Source organism: Eptesicus fuscus, chromosome 1 (assembly GCF_027574615.1).
Source record: "Eptesicus fuscus isolate TK198812 chromosome 1, DD_ASM_mEF_20220401, whole genome shotgun sequence".
NCBI lineage: Eukaryota > Metazoa > Chordata > Mammalia > Chiroptera > Vespertilionidae > Eptesicus > Eptesicus fuscus.
In genome coordinates, this window is record NC_072473.1 from 113806776 (window position 1) to 113823107 (window position 16332).

The 16332-nt window shown below is 40.0% G+C and overlaps 1 protein-coding gene and 1 non-coding gene across 2 annotated transcripts in view; one reads left to right on the forward strand and one right to left on the reverse strand.

Annotated features, from left to right (window-relative positions):
* The first annotated feature begins 12459 nt into the window (after positions 1-12459).
* SMARCA1 (SWI/SNF related, matrix associated, actin dependent regulator of chromatin, subfamily a, member 1) overlaps positions 12460-16332 on the forward strand; it is an 81924-nt gene continuing 78051 nt past the window's right edge. The window contains exons 1-2 of the mRNA XM_008153909.3: positions 12460-12627; positions 16235-16321. Of these exons, the coding sequence (XP_008152131.2) occupies positions 12460-12627; positions 16235-16321 (255 nt within the window). The remainder of the gene's footprint in view (positions 12628-16234; positions 16322-16332) is intronic.
* Positions 16022-16093, reverse strand: LOC114227185 (small nucleolar RNA SNORD112). The gene has a single exon (XR_003613265.1). It is a non-coding gene; the product is annotated as a small nucleolar RNA SNORD112 (small nucleolar RNA).

Consider the following 16332-nt stretch of genomic DNA (forward strand, 5'->3'; position numbering starts at 1 on the left):
AGATGATACTCATCAGACCCATAAGCTGCATTTATCTGATCAAAATTCCTACAGAGCACGTAAAGATTCCTCTAGTACTTTGAAAATCTTAAAAGATAAAGTAGAGTTATGGCTAAATTCAACTCAGTTTTTAGCTTATTGGGAATAAAAATGATCCACATCTGCCAAGTAAAAACATTTATCTAATCTCATTATTTGGAAACAAAACACAGAAATTAAAGTAAGCAAGCTGATATTTTTTTAAAGCACAAAATTTTAAAAATCAACCAGATCTTGAAAACAGTTTTTGTCTAGTTGTGACATTTAATCAACTCTTTGATGGATCCAGTGGGGCAAACCATGAAGATTAGCTGAGCTCCCTTCTGCCTTTAACCCTGTGAACCTTCTCACGGCAGGCAGTGACCCATGAGGCTGATCTCACTGCCATTGTCGCAATTGAAGGGCAGAATACACTCTTGGTTTTTAGGTTGTTTTCTGTCTCATTCCAGAGTATAAGACAGAAAAATTTAGGGAAGAATGCTTGCTGGGTAAGACATGTTAGGTTACTTACCTCATCCCTCCACCCTAATAGGTAAGAAGTTCCCAGATGAGAAGAAGGAGACAAGTAGGAAAAGAGAACTTAGAAGCTGGGGTCTGTGGTCCTGATGAGGGGAAGCAGCATAGGGTGGCAGTAAGTACCATGCCATTAGATGCCTGATGAGGAGTTGTCCACCTTAATGGATGGCAGCAGGGAGGGATGACAAGGTGACTGTACATCTTAGGGAAGGCCAGTGCGGAATATATTAAGAGCCCTAGAAGTGGACACCTCCTTCTCACCACTGCTATTTTAATCTTACAAAAACTCTGGAGTTCAAAATCAATAGTAGGGTCATGAAGGAGGGAGAGGGTGACCCTAAATCTGAGTTTAATCATGAAACCACACACACACACACACACACACACACACACACACACACCTTTTTGTGGATGAGTCTAGATTGTTTTCTGCTCTCAGGAAGAATGTTGAAATTAAACCAAGATATAGGCAGTGTAATTTTCAGAACCTTATCTGTCTTGCTAGGATGCCTGTATTCCTAGCACGTAGCATAGTAATTATTCAGTGGTATCTGTGGAATGTATAACTATTCCTTAGAGAAAATAATGTATGATTTAGAATTTTCCTACGGGTGATAAGCATCAAAACAAGTTGGGAGCTGGTCTGGCTTGGCTCAGTGGTTGAGCCTCGACCTATGAACCAGGATGACATGGTTAGATTCCTGGTTGGGACACATGCGGGCTCCTGCATGGTCAGGGATATGCAGGAGGCAGCCAATCAATGATTCTCTCCCATCATTGATGTTTCTATCTTGCTCTCCCTCTCTGAAATCAATACAAATATATAAAAAAATAAGTTGGGAGATGCTACTCTAATCAATTTAACTATTTAATTTCTTGATCACATGCTTATTTTTACTTCCATCACGTTAATGCTGTCTTTCCCCCCAACCCCCTCTGCAACTGTGCCTGCTAGAATCCTCTCTGTTTTTCAATGCTCACCTCAAATGGTCCTTCTTTTGTGAAGCTTTTTCCCTGTCACCTCTCAGCTGGAAAAGAATGCACCCTCTTCTGAACAACAGTGTCTCTGTGTACCTCTTATAGAACTTGGAATTTCTCAAGGTCGGTTTGCTTTGTTATCATATTGTTACAGAGTGCATAAGCACAAGATAGTGCTGGTCATTCCCCCCACAATCTTCTCAGGGCTTTATAGTTATACTTTTTAAAGTAAACATTTATAAAGTATTTATTTGTTTGTTTGTTTATTTATTTATTTATTTATTTATTTATTTATTTATTTATGTTAATCCTCACCCGAGGATATTTTTCCATTGATTTTTTTAGAGAGAGCAGGAAGAAGGGTAGGAGGGAGAGAGAGCACACGTGCCTGAGAGAGACATCAATGTGGGAGAGGCACATAGATTGATCGCTTCCTGCACACACCCTGACTAAGGCTGGGGATCAAACCTGCAACCCAGGTACATGTCCTTGACTGGAAATTGAACACATGACCCTTCGGTGCACTGGTTGATGCTCTAACCTCTGAGCAACACCAACCAGAGCAACATTTATTTATATTTTCCTATAGTATGTCTATATTTCCTTCTTTCAATGTGCATAAAATATATATGTACAGTTTAACAAATGATTATAAAGTGAATGCCTAGATAGCCTTCACCCAGGCCAAGAAATCGAACATCGTTAGCATTTTGGAAATCACCCTCAAACAAGGTGCCTCTCTCTATAATCATTCCTTCCTCCCCCACCCAGAATTAAACCAGGACTAGTATTGAGCCAGGATACTCAGGTGAGGTATAAAACTTCTGTCTGGCCCTAGCTGGTTTTGTTCAGTGGATAGAGCGTCGGTGTGTGGACTGAAGGGTCCCAGGTTCGATTCCAGTCAAAGGCACATGCCCGGGTTTCGGGCTTGATCCCCAGTGAGGGACATGCAGGAGGCAGCTGATCAATGATTCTCTCTCATCACTGATGTTTCTGTCTCCCTCTCCCTCTCCCTTCCTCTCTGAAATCAATAAAAATATATTTTAAAAAAACCCCAACAAAGCTCTTGATTCAAAAACTTCTTAAAAACAACAACTTCTGTTTTCATTGGTCTAGATTTTTTAGAAAGATATTAAGCATCATGTAAATTCTCACATCTTTATTTACTTATTATTTTTTAGTATGCTTCATTGATTTATTAATTTCAGAGAGAAGAAGGGAGGGGATGAGAGAGACAGAAACATCAATGATGAGAGAGAATCATCAGTTGGCTGCCTCTTGCACGCCCCTTACTGTGAATAGATGGAGCCCACAACCCAGGCATGTGCCCTGACTGGAAATCGAACCGTGACCTCCAATTCATGGGTCGACGCTAGCCATTGAGAACACCAGCCCGGCTTCATTGGTCAAGATTTGCGTCATAGTGATTGATTGTTAAAATTTTTGATGATCATCCCATAGACATAACCACTATCTTGACTTCTGTGATAATCATCTAATTGCTTTTCTTTATAGTTTTATCACTTGTGAATGCTGCCTAAATACTGCTAACCTGTTTTTGAACTTTATATGAATGGCACCATACAGTATGTACTCTTTTATACCTTGCTTATTTCACTCAATATTATGTCATGCATGCAGTTGTATATAGCTACCATTTTTATTGATGTGTAATAATTCATCATATAAATATATCACAGTTCATTCATTCTCCTGTTGATGGACAGTTGGGTGGCTTCCTCTCTTTGGCTACAATAAATAAAAACTGCTATGAGCATTCTTGTGCATAGTTTTTGGTGCACTTAGGAATTATTTTCTCTAGGGCATATTATCCTAGTGGAATTCCTCAGTCAAATATATCGCACGTTGGGCTCTCCTGAGGCAAAAACTAGGATGGAGTGCTGAGTACAAAATGCTTATTAGGGACCAAAACTCATGAATGTAAGGCAGAGGAAGTACAACTGTGCAGAGGGAAAGGATGAACAGCAATACAAATCTGACAAAGCTTGGATCAATTTGACATGGAGCTGGAATATAAGGAGTGCCCATCAATGTGTTCTGCATCAGGCTTTGCTCATTTCCACTCCTACCTTGCTCACTCACCTTAGGATCAGCGTGACCTTGGGCAAAGTAACTCTCTGCAGCTAAGGCAGACCTTCAAGGAGCTGGTAGCTAAAGGCTATCTATAGACAGCATTTTCTATATCTGTGCAGAGTGGCCTTCCTTGAAGGAGAATCTGGGCGGTACATCTCTGTTTCTCTACCACAATAGGATACATATGTATTTGGCTCTAGTAAATAATGCCAAACTGGCCTTCAAAGTGGTTGTGCAATTTACACTCTTATGTGAGTGTGAGTTCCCATTGATTCTCATCCTCATCAATTATTGGTACTGTTAGTCTTAAAAAAAAAAAAAAGGTCACCCTAGTGGATGTGTAGCAGTACTTCACTCTGGTTTTAATTTGCAGTTCCCTGATTACTATCAAGGTTAAACACTTTCTCATGTATTTATTGCTTTATGTCTTTTTTTTAAAAACTTGTATTTGTTTTGTCTTCCTTAGATAATCAGTCTCTTTCAGGTAGGGGTCAGCAAACATAGCCTGATGCCCATTTTTGTGTGCCCCTCAACCTTAGAGTGTTTTTTATATTTTTAAGTTGTGAAAACCAAAAGAGAAACAATATTTCATTATATGAGATTCAAATTTCAGTGTCCATAAGTAAAGTTTTATTGGAACCTGGCCATGCTCGTTGTGTTTACCTATTGTCTATGGCAGCAGAGTTTAGACATTGTGACAAAGACCTTACAGTCTACAAATCCTGAACTATTTACTGTCTAGCCCTTTATAGAAAAAGTTTGTTGACCTGACCGGTTTGGCTCAGTGGATAGAGCGTCGGACTGTGGACTGAAGGGTCCCAGGTCTGATTCCAGTCAAGGGCATGTACCTTGGTTGCGGGTACAACCCCAGTGGGGGTGTGTGCAAGAGGCAGCTGATCGATGTTACTAACTCTCTGTCCCTCTCCCTTCCTCTCTGTAAAAAAATCAATAAAATATATTTTTTAAAAAAGAAAAAGTTTGCTGATCCCTGTTCTAGGTCACTGGTTCTGAAGTGTGGTTCCAGACCATCAGCATCAGCATCACCTGGGAACTTGTTAAAAAGGCAATTCCTAGCCATACCCCAAACCTATGGATTCAGAAACTCTGGGAGTGGGCCAGCCATATGTGTTTTATTTTATTTATTTTTTATTATTTATTTATTTATTTATTTATTTATTTATTTTATTAAGGTATTATATGTGTACATATCTTACCATTGCCCCCCCCACCCCACTCCCATATATGCCCTCACCCCCCAGAGTTTTGCATCCATTGGTTATGCTTATATGCATGCACACAAGTCCTTCGGTTGATCTCTTATCTTCCCCACCTCTCCCTAACCTTCCTGCTGTAATATGACAGACTGTTTGATGCTTTACTGCCTCTGTATCTATCTTTTTGTTCAACAGTTTATAATGTTATTTATTATCCATATATGAGTGAGATCATGTGGTATTTTTCTTTCATTGACTGGCTTATTTCACTCAGCATAATGTTCTCCAATTCCATCCAGGTTGCTGCAAATGGTAAGAATTCCTTCTTTTTTATGGCAGCATAGTATTCCATTGTGTAGATGTACCATAGTTTTCTGATCCAGTCATCAGCTGATGGGCACCTAGGCTGTTTCCAGATCTTAGCTATTGTAAATTGTGCTGCTATGAACATAGGGGTGCATATATCCATTCTTTTTTTTTTTAATTGATTTTTTACAGAGAGGAAGAGAGGGATAGAGAGTTGGAAACATCGATGAGAGAGAAACATCGATCAGCTTCCTCTTGCACACCCCCTACTGGGGATGTGCCCGCAACCAAGGTATATGCCGTTGACCGGAGTCGAACCTGGGACCCTTGAGTCCGCAGGCCGACGCTCTATCCACTGAGCCAAACCGGTTTCGGCCATATATCCATTCTTATTGGTGTTCCCAGTTTCTTAGGATATATTCCTAGGAGTGGGATTACTGGGTCAAATGGGAGTTCCATTTTCAGTTTTTTGAGGACATATGCCAAAAGAACTTCTTCACCGATACTGCCCCTAGGGCAATGGAAGCTAAAGAGAAAATAAACAAATGGGACTACATCAAAATAAAAAGCTTTTTTACAGCAAAAGAAACTATCAACAAAACAACAAGAAAGCCACTGTATGGGAGAACATATTTGCAAATGGTATCACTGATAAAGGTTTAATCTCCAACATCTACAGGCAGCTTATACAACTTAATAAAAGGAAGATAAATGATCCAATAAAAAAAATGGGCAATGGACCTAAATAGAATCTTTTCAAAAGAAGACAGAAGGAAGGCCAAGAGACACATGAAAACATGCTCAATGTCACTAATTATCCGAGAGATGCAAATCAAAACAACAATGCGGTACCATCTCACACCTGTCTGAATGGCTATCATCAACAAATCAACAAATGACAAGTGTTGGCGAGGATGCGGAGAAAAAGGAACCCTCGTGCACTGCTGGTGGGAATGCAGACTGGTGCAGCCACTGTGGAGAACAGCCATATGTGTTTTAACAAGTCCTCCAGATAATGCTGATGTGTTAAAGTTCGAGACTCCTGATCTAGGACCAGGACAAGGACCTAATCTGTTTTCTTTGCAAATCTTCATAGTCCTGATATCTTGTTCTACATGTAGTGGATAAGCTGTAAAAGAGCCTTGAAAAGTGTTCTATAAATGTATTCTTATGCATGTGAAAGCTGGTCAAAATGGACACCTGGGCAAAATTAATGAGGAAAAGTGGGAGAAACCACAGAGGGCAACATAAAAATCTGAAGGGTATGTATGGAGGAAAAAGGAAGACCCAATGTAGCTAGGGATCCAGCCCCTGGATCCTCATCCCTCCACCTCATTTTATGTAGATTCTTAACAAAGATGAATCAGATATGGTCCCTGTCCTCAAGGAGGTCACACTCTAAGTAGGGACGTGTCCTGTTTCCCCTCTTCTCTCTCATTTACTGCCTTTCTTCAGAACTTACCTTTGAGGAAGTGTAATTGCACCAAATTACTGACACTAATAATGAGAATGAACAGAGAAAATTAACTTGGCAAACAACAGTTTTTGCTTTATTCCCACTTTGGTATAGGACTGACTTCCAGAGTGACTTTCTCATATCCTGGCTTTTTCCTTGGCTCACTCAGTGTGAAGCTCAAAGCATAACTGCGTTTTTTTTTTTTTCTTTTTGTTAACTACCATCAACTGAGTGCATATTACATGCCAAGGCCATGCTAAATGCTTTACATATACTTTTACATTAAATCCTCATAAAGCCACTTTGAGTTAGGTGTCATTATATTTATTTTACAGATGCAAATCTGAGGTTTAGAGAAGTTAAATAATTTGGTAGAATTGGACTGCCAAGTCTTTTTGACTCTAGAGCCCAAGCTGGTAATAATTGTGCTATTGTGCCTCTAATAATATTCACCATTTGCAATATTGCAAAACAATGCAAACCAAATTCAGATTACTTAGCATGTGCTTCATGTTTTAGGATGCATGGGTGTGTAGAATTTCAGGGAGGGAAATATTTAAAAAGCAGCTTTATCCTTTTCCTAAGCTAGATTATGTGTGATAATTTAAAAAAATATTTTTATTGATTTCAGAGAATAAGGGGGGAGAGAGAGAGAGAGAGAGAGAGAGAGAGAGAGAGAGAGAGAGATCAATGATGAGAGAGAATCATTGATTGGCTGCCTCTTGCATGCCCCACACTGTTAATCAAGCCTGAAACCAGGACATATGCCCTGACTGGGAATCGAACCATGACCTCCTGGTTCATAAGTCAATGCTCAACCACTGAGCCATGCCTGCCGTGCCGCGTGATAATTTTTAAAAGTAGAAAAATTCTTTTGCAGACAACTTAAAAGGATAATGTCATAAACAGTTCCTTAACCTGGTAACATTATTGTAAATAGCACAGTAATTTATATTTCTTTTGTTACATTACACATTAAATAACTGCATTGATTCTTCATTATGAAATTGGTTTTTTTTGTGTTTTTTTTTTTGGACTCACTCTGTCTCACTCCTGTTATGGAACATTTCAACTGGTCCATTTTTGAGCAATATTTTTCAATTCATCTTTAACAATATTATTTAGTTATTATATAAGTATAAATACCTTCATCGAAGAAAATTAGAATAGAAAAGCAAAAATAAAAAAGTCACCCATAATCCTACCACCTTGCTGTAACTACTGTTGATATTTGGAGTAGAACCTTCCAGACATTTTTCTTTGTGGAAATTTATTTATGTAAATAGTTTCTTTTTTTTTTTTTTGCAAAAATGGGACCATTTATTTTCTTTTTTAAACAACCCTCACCCAAGGAGATGTTTATTGATGAGAGAGAGAGAGAGAGAGAGAGAGAGAGAGAGAGAGAGAAGAGAGAGAGAGAGAAACATGGATAGGTTGCCTCCTCTACGTGTCCCAACCAGGGATCAAACTCACAACCTAGCTATGTGCCCTGACAGGGAATCAAACCCACAATGTTTTTGGTGTACGGGATGACACTCCAACTAACTGAGCAACCCTGGCTGGGCCATTCTACTTTCTTCCTTGCCTTTTTTTTCACTGAACAATATATTAGGAGCACATTTCCACATTCACAGATATATATTTACCAAATCATTCATAATGACTGCACAGTATTCCATTTATAAATGTACTGTACAATATTTTGTCAAACAATTCTTCTTGGATATCTAAGTTGTTTCTATTAGGTTTCTCCCTTTTCTGCACTCTAACTGTCATGAGTCCCAATATTGTTCCAAGAATTTACTTTGGGTACATGCAAGAATCCCAAATTATTCTCCAACCTCCACCTTATAATAACTTTTATGTAGACCTAAAGAAATTATCTGGCCATCTTTACACCAGAGCCTATGATTGACAATTTCTCCTTATAAACTCAAAGGGAACACTGTAAAGACAGATGGCAAAAATATTTCTCATTCATTTTCTCAATATGATTTCTACTGTCAATGAGAAAGCCCTGTGAGGGACAGAGAACTTAAAAAGGGTGAAGTGAAAAGATGAGTTTTGAAGCCAGACAAGTTAAGATTTGACTATGGCTTCTGACACAAGCTATAGGACTTAGATGAGTTATTTAGCCTCCTAAATCTTTGTCTTCTGATATATAAAATAGTGATAATAGCATTTGTTTCATAAAATTCCCAGTAGTATTAGCAATATAATATGTAAAGAATCTAGAACAGTGCCTGACACAATAGTGGGTACTCAAAAAAATGGTAGATGTACGCAAGCTATTACCATTACCTTTTCCTTAACATACAGAACACTGAGGAAATATCACCTTTTTAAAAATGCCACTATTGTAAATGTGTTCAAGAAGAATGGTGAGAAAGCTTACTGATATAAACAGGATGGTTACTAAAGCTGTAAGCAAGATACTATTACCAGAATCTTTTATACCAGTTTCTGAAGAACACTGACCAGTGGGATCACAATGTGGTTTTAAGTCATGCTGTGATTTCGATGATAAACCAGGTACAGCATCAGAGAAGGAACACCAAGCCCTTGACTTCACTTTTATGAACTTTATAAAAGTATTTACTAGTAATGCCACCATTGGACATGTATTCTGCTGGCTACTAAACAAGTTTGGCTATGAAAAATGACAATTGGATAACTTCTACAATATCCACAATCTGACAAAATGGATGTATTATCCAGTAGACTAGGATTCATTTTGACGCTCCCAAAAATGGCCCCAAGGTTCTTTACAAAATGTTGCTTTGTTGTTCAACCTCAATGGGGCAGAGCAATTAAAGACCATGTCAAATGAAAAGACAAGAAACAAAAACACTACTAGTATCAGATAGAGCAAGGTGTTGAGTAGGATCAGAACCCAGGTGATTCTTGTTCTTTTTAAAATCATTTTTTATTTTCAATTATAGTTGACATACATTATTATATTAGTTTCAGGTGTATATCCCAGTGACCAGACATTACATTAGTTAATAAGTGATCACCCCAAAAAATCCTGCACCAGTCCAGTACCACGCCTAGTTATTGGAATATTATTGATTATAGTCCCTATGCTGTACTTTACATCTCATGACTATTCTGTAACTACCAATTTGTACTTCTTAATCCCTTCCAGGTGATTTGTTGAACAAAGTCTACAGATCATGAATTTTAGGCAGATTTGCAAATAAGGTAGCACATGCTCTGTAAATAGCAGCTGTTGCCACAAGCCAAAGGGCAATATTTACATGAATCCTGTCTCAAGGTCTATGGATCAAGCTTTGACCTTTCCAGCCAAACTCAGACTTGGTAGCACTTTCAGCCATGTCATCTTGAAAAGAAAGGATCACATCATACATACATGGAAAATTGCCAATGTACAAATATATTCTACCCCCCAAAATTAATTTCTAAAGTTTTGTTTTGGAACTTGGAACACATGTTTGCACAGAAAAGGTGTTATAAAAGGAAGTGACTTTCCCAGATTTCCTCATAAGAGTAGATTTAGCCCAAGATGTAAGTGAAATACTGTACATTGGCCCTGAGAAATACAATGGAATGAAGTAAGTACCCTTGCACGCAGCAACACATCAACACACAACAAATATTTCTTGATCCTTTCCCTTTGAAGCCTCAGGCAATGAAAAGGGAATTCAATCCTCCCATAGCTACTGTTTGCTGAAAAAGAAATTCTTCACTGTCCTCGCTTGGAAGGGTCCTTCTCAAGTCAGGTGGATGCATGCATTTCAGCATCCCTCTTTTTCAGTGCTTCTTGAACTTTCTCATCAAAGAACCCTTAATGACTGAGAAGATTGAATAGGTAGTGGGGAAGAGGCAGAATGTCTAACTGGAAGTCTCTTAAGCTTTTATTTGCAGAAACTTCAAACTGTGTAGTGTATTCCTTAACACATCTGCACATTTTAATAGAAAAAAAAGTGTTTAAAAACAATCATTAAGTGAGTTAATTCCGTCCCACTTTTTGACTAAAGTTGATGCTCCAGAAATATGAACCATTTTTATACTGATGCTCACTGTTCCTGTTGGACAGTATGCTTGTGTACTTAAGGATGAGAAACAAGGGCATCAGGGGGAAGATGTAAAGTAAATGAGTTTTTTCCCCTCAATCCTTCCACCCCCCCTCTCGACCCCCACCAGAGCTGTCTGCCTGCTCTCTATGGACTAGGAAAACAGTGTGGTGATTGCCAGAGGTAGATGGGGCTGGAGAGATAGAATAGGGCATGGGGGGAGGGTTTAATGGTAATGGGGGAAAAATATAGTAAATGAGAACCCAATGAAAGTAAAATCAGAGCAAAGCTAGCTAGCGCCACCAGCCTCTCCTTTCCCCTATCAGTGACACATTCCTTCAATCACCAGTATCTTGCTCATATTCTTTTCTCTGCAAAACCAGTCCCAGGACAGGATCTCACTCACAGTAAAGTGTAAATGACCAATAATAGCTAAATTGTCACACTTTTTAAAAAAATATTAAGTGTCACAACTTTAAAATAAAAAGGAATTTAAGGTATTATCTCCAGGTAAAAGCGATATATTTGAGGGGGGCCAGCAATTGTGTGCCTTTCTGCATTTTGAAGAATTCACACTTGATTTCAAATTGGTAATTTACCAAGGAGTGTTGAGGGAAATTAATCACAATTTCTTTACACTTTGGAAAGTATTTGCTTCATTTTGGAAATTATAGGTTTTGCGACTGTTGTTTGCTATGTTTTGCTCTCTTTTGTCTCTGGAATTTAAAAACTAGGAGGTAAATCTCCCCGTTATTGATAAAAATAAAGGGTGATGAGAAATAGAAATGGTGATATTTAATAATTGATATTTGTACACTGTTGCACCCTTTACAAAATGCTTTTATATTCGTGATCATGTATATTATTGGCACTGAATTATTGCTAAATAATAACGAGTATACAAATATAACACACACCAAAAAAAATCACAGTAATTCAATCTAATTATTAACATTAGGCACTTACCATGAGTTTCCCAGGTTCTGTGGGGACCTTGACCTTGCCCCCAGGATTTTTACAATTCAGTCGTTATGGCAAAGGAAAGGCATATTGGCCATCTGAGAGGTATGAGTTGAAAATAGAACACATATGCGTAAAACCCAAGAGTCATTTTTGCCTTGGAAGGGTATGTTTGCCGCTACAATGGAGATTCAAGGAGTGCTTTTCCTTGTGCAGAATGTACAGAGGTGGGAATAAGCACCACCAATCCATTGCCCCTTGGACCTGGGAAAGGGCAGTCCTGGGGGAGGAGGAGGGAGGGAGGGAGGAGATTCTGGGTTTTGCAAATGGTGAGAAAGACCTTCGCCAGTACAGTTATAAACAGAGGAAAAGTTCTTTGTGCAGGAAGGGGAAAGCACCTCCATGTACAAAGAGCAGATTTAAGGGAAAGAAGATTCCTTGTGCACACATCTGCGAGGGGAGCTCAGGCTGACTGTTGGGGGCTTATGGGAATGGAGATTTGAAGGGGGCTGGAGGTTGTGGGTTCCCGCCTCCACTCCAGTCCGTGCCCCACACTCAGGCAACAGTTGGTCGTGCGGGGCCAGCTCGGGCTCGGAGTGGGGAGGGGGAGTCTCGCGATCGTTGAGGGGGGGTGGGGAAAAGGGGGAGGGTGACGGGCGGGGGGAGGCCATGACGTAGGGTGGGTGGACGGAAGTGGGGCAGGGTTGAGGGTTATTTAAAGAAGGGGGGCCGAGCATAGGGGTTGGAAGCAGAGTGATTCCCCACGCCTGCTCCATCTAGCTCTTTCCAGTGCAGCCTGTGCCGCCGCCCAGGAGTCCTCGTCGCTTCCTCGCCTCTCTGCTTTTCCCGCTCCAACGCCATGGAGCAGGACACCGCTGCAGTGGCAGCCGCCGTGGCAGCCTCGGATGCGACCGCCACGATCGTGGTCTTAGAGGGCGAGCAGGGGCCGTCCACCTCTAAGGAGGAGGGAGCGGCCGCCGCGGCCGCCGAAGCCACCGTGGCCACGGAACAGAGCGAGAAGAAGGAGGTAAATCGGAAGGGGGTGTGTGTATGTGTGTGTGGGGGGGTGGTGGTGAAGAGAGATCCCGTGCCGGCCACTCGGAGGGGAGGGCCCCAGACCGCGACCTTTTTGCGCCGACAGGTACCCACGAGCTCGGGGGGATGGGGGTCGCAGGCGCGGAGTGGGGTGGGGGCGGCGGCACAGTTTATAGCATTCGCTCCCCTCCCCCTTCCCTTCTCGCCGCCTGGAGGGCGGGGGCGGGGCTGGGGCGCGGGCGCTGCGCGGGGTGCAGGGCGCCGTTATCCCTGGGCTCGGGGGCTCTGGAGCCCCTCGGCAGCCCCCAGCCCCCTTCGCATTCCCGGAACTGGGGTAACGCGCGGGGTGGGGGATGGGGCAGTGCAGGAACCAGCCTCCGCCTCTCCCTCTCCTCTCGCTCCCTCTCCCCCTCTTCCCGTCGGCCTCTGCCTGGGAAATCTCGGCCCTTCAGTCCCACACTCGCGCTAAAGGGGTTTTGCTGGGGCTTATTTTTTTCAAATTTGAATTTCAAGGTGCCAGTGGTTGGGAGGCAGAGGACGTTCGTTCGGGGAGACTTTTACTGCTCTGATTGGCAATGTCGGCCTTTTGGGTGGCAGGGGAGAAAAACCACATTCCTTGTTCTGTGGGTTCCCGCCTGCTGAGGTGGGGGGTGTCACCCCGAGAAAAGGAGGTCTCGCGCCGGACCACCTCCCGCCCCAGTTCAAACCCCAAACTGAGGAACCCTGGACGCTGGGCTTAGGAAAATTTCCAACGTGTGCACCCTCACCCTCTCCTGCCCCGCCCCCAACGGTATAGTGTTTCACTCCAGGGCCACCCAAATGGTCCCCCAATCCGGCCCCAAGCCTTTTGGGCTTCTTCCTCCCTCTCTTAGTAGGCTCTGCTGGCTTCTGGACACAGGCAGGTTAAAAATTTTTTTTTAAAAAAAAAAACAGCTTCGCCAGGATGAGCTGCTGCTAATATGCACGAGGGGACTGCTCAGACACGTATTAAAGCCAAATCCAGAAAATATGTATTACCTCCAAAAGGCATATTTCATGTGGATCGAGACTTGCAAATAAAACTATGAAAGGAATTGCACAATTGATATAAAAATAGGATGGGGCATAAGGATTTTTGATGTATAACAACATTGTAGGATAGATAATTTATGGGTGGATTTTTTCCCGTTCATGAATAGACATCACAATTTAAAAAACGGTGGGTAATTAAAATTATGGTTAAGAGATCTCAAGTGGCTTTGTCTGAATCATTATATCAGACTACGACCAAATGAAAAGCTTTTGAGGGAAATTTACATCTTGCGCTGTGAATTAGAATAATTTTAAATTCAGCAGTTGCTTAAGTGACATACTTTACTGTTACAAGGTTGACTAAACAGAAAGACAATTGTAGTGCTAAATGAAAACAGTAGAAAACATGCATTTTAAGATCCATGCGTTACTTGGATCGGTAAGACAATATTGATGATTAAAGCTGGGCTAAATACCAACTGTCAATATAAATCAAATGTTGGGAAATTCAGAAACCCATCTAAGGTGTATTTTATTCCCCAGACTGGGCAAATGTAACTGCTAAACTGCCTTTTGTATGACTCTAAAGGTTGATGAATTTCCATGATGAATACATTTTTTGAATTGTGAAAAGAATGGGAATCAATTAAAATAGCCTGTATAATAAGCACTGAGTTTATATATATATTCAAGAGATCTGTAGCCTCATCAGAAAGTGCCTTAATAATGGAACCTTATTTGTCCACTCAGCATAGGGAAGTGAGGTGCTGCATGGCAGGAACTTTCTGGGTATCTGAAGTTTACTAGTACTTTACTCATTACATCTTTTTGTTTTTATTTTAAAATTTTCTTGAAATTTAAATAGTACCAAAACATCTACTTGTTTTTTTTTTATTTGTACCATTTCTTCAAATAAACTTAATTTGGTAACCTCCCTCCCCCCAAAAACAAAACAAAACCACACTATATTACACATTATCTTGACTCCTTAAATGGTGTACTAGCAGTGCAAACTAACCTTTTCCTCATATCCATCAATTATTGTACTCTGTACAAAGGCATTAGAGATCTAAGAGGTTGTTTTCCCTCAATTAAGTAACCACCTCCCAGAAACTTTCAGTATTGTGTTGATTTTTCAATAATTTCTCAGCTTTCTCCTTCAATTGTCAGGCTGTTAGCTATCACTTTTTAATTACTTCATCTACTTTCATTAGAATTTTTTATGATAATGGCTGTAGATGTAAAAGATTGAAAGTAACTGTAAAATACAAAAATACAATTGATGCAGCGGGGAGAGGGAAATAGTTACACCTGGACACCAAGGAAAAGGGACATTACTGTAGGGAAGTCACATTTTAGTCCTGGGCTTCTGCCATCCCTTCTTACTGTTGACAGTGTGCCTTCTTCTAGTGGTCCTTCTCATGTCATTTGCTGCTGTTTTTATTCTCTGTACTTTGGAAAGCCAGATTATTAAGCTTGCTAAGAATTGTATATCAAATAAAAGAAAATAGGCTCTGAATGAGAGCATTTTCATGAAGCATAAAGTAGATGAGATTTAGTGGATTGACTTCTGACATTTAGCGACAGATAGGTATTTTTGCTTATCTTCTGGTTCTTCAACTTTTTGAAGATAGGTATTTTTGCTTACCTTCTGGTTTTTAAACTTTTTTTGATGTAAGTGATAGCTGTATAACTTCACTGTTAGATAATCTAAACTGGAGCTGGTATTTTTGGTAATAAAAACATCAAGAAAAAGGTCATGGTTTTTTTTAAGACAGGGCATCTTGATGACCTTAAGCTACATTCTCATGGCATCTCAATTACCAGATGATAAAGTCCATAAGGAATTTATTAGAATAGCATAGTCACATTTTATCTTTTCCTGTATGAGAAGCATATTTTTGAAAACATACACGTATACAAATAAGAAGGTGTAGAGGGTAGGTTTAGAATTTCTTGTGGAAGATAGTGCCAATTAAGTAATTGCCCACATCTTTTAATAGCACTGTTCAAGATTAAGAATTTTAGTTAGCATATAATTAAAATTTTATGGTATTTTACTGCAAGGTAAGCACAAAAAAAGTAATGAGTAAAATGTTTTTCTAATATTAAAGCCTTAATTTTTTTTTATAAATCCCACATTATTAGATATCTATTTGTATATATGAGGTAAAGTAATTTTCACTGTTTTGAAATTTGAAAATGACTTCATATAGCTGTTCAAGGAATAATAAAGGTGTGGGGTTTGTTATCCAATTTTCCTTTAATTGTCGCTTTGGTCAACCAACTGAACCATAGGGGGCCAGGGCCCTCCTTTTGGCTTTTATTTTATTTAATGTTGTTGCTCTGGCTTTCACAATTCTTTGGATTTTTTTATTGGACTTCAGGTGCACAGAACTGGATTAATCATAAGCCCTGCTTCATAACATGCTGTCATCATTAGTCCATGCATGGCTCTTATTTATTTATTTATTTATTTATTTATTTATTCAGTATTTAAGTAATTTTTACTTTCTTCACATGAGAATGTTGATCACTTTAAAGACCTTGCTTTGCAATTTGATGATTTATTTCCTTTGAAATTCTAGAAAAGCGTTTCTCCATTTCAACTCAAAATTGCTGCTAAAGTTTCTAAATCTGAAAAGGAAATCGACCCAGAATATGAAGAGAAAATGGTAAATATATT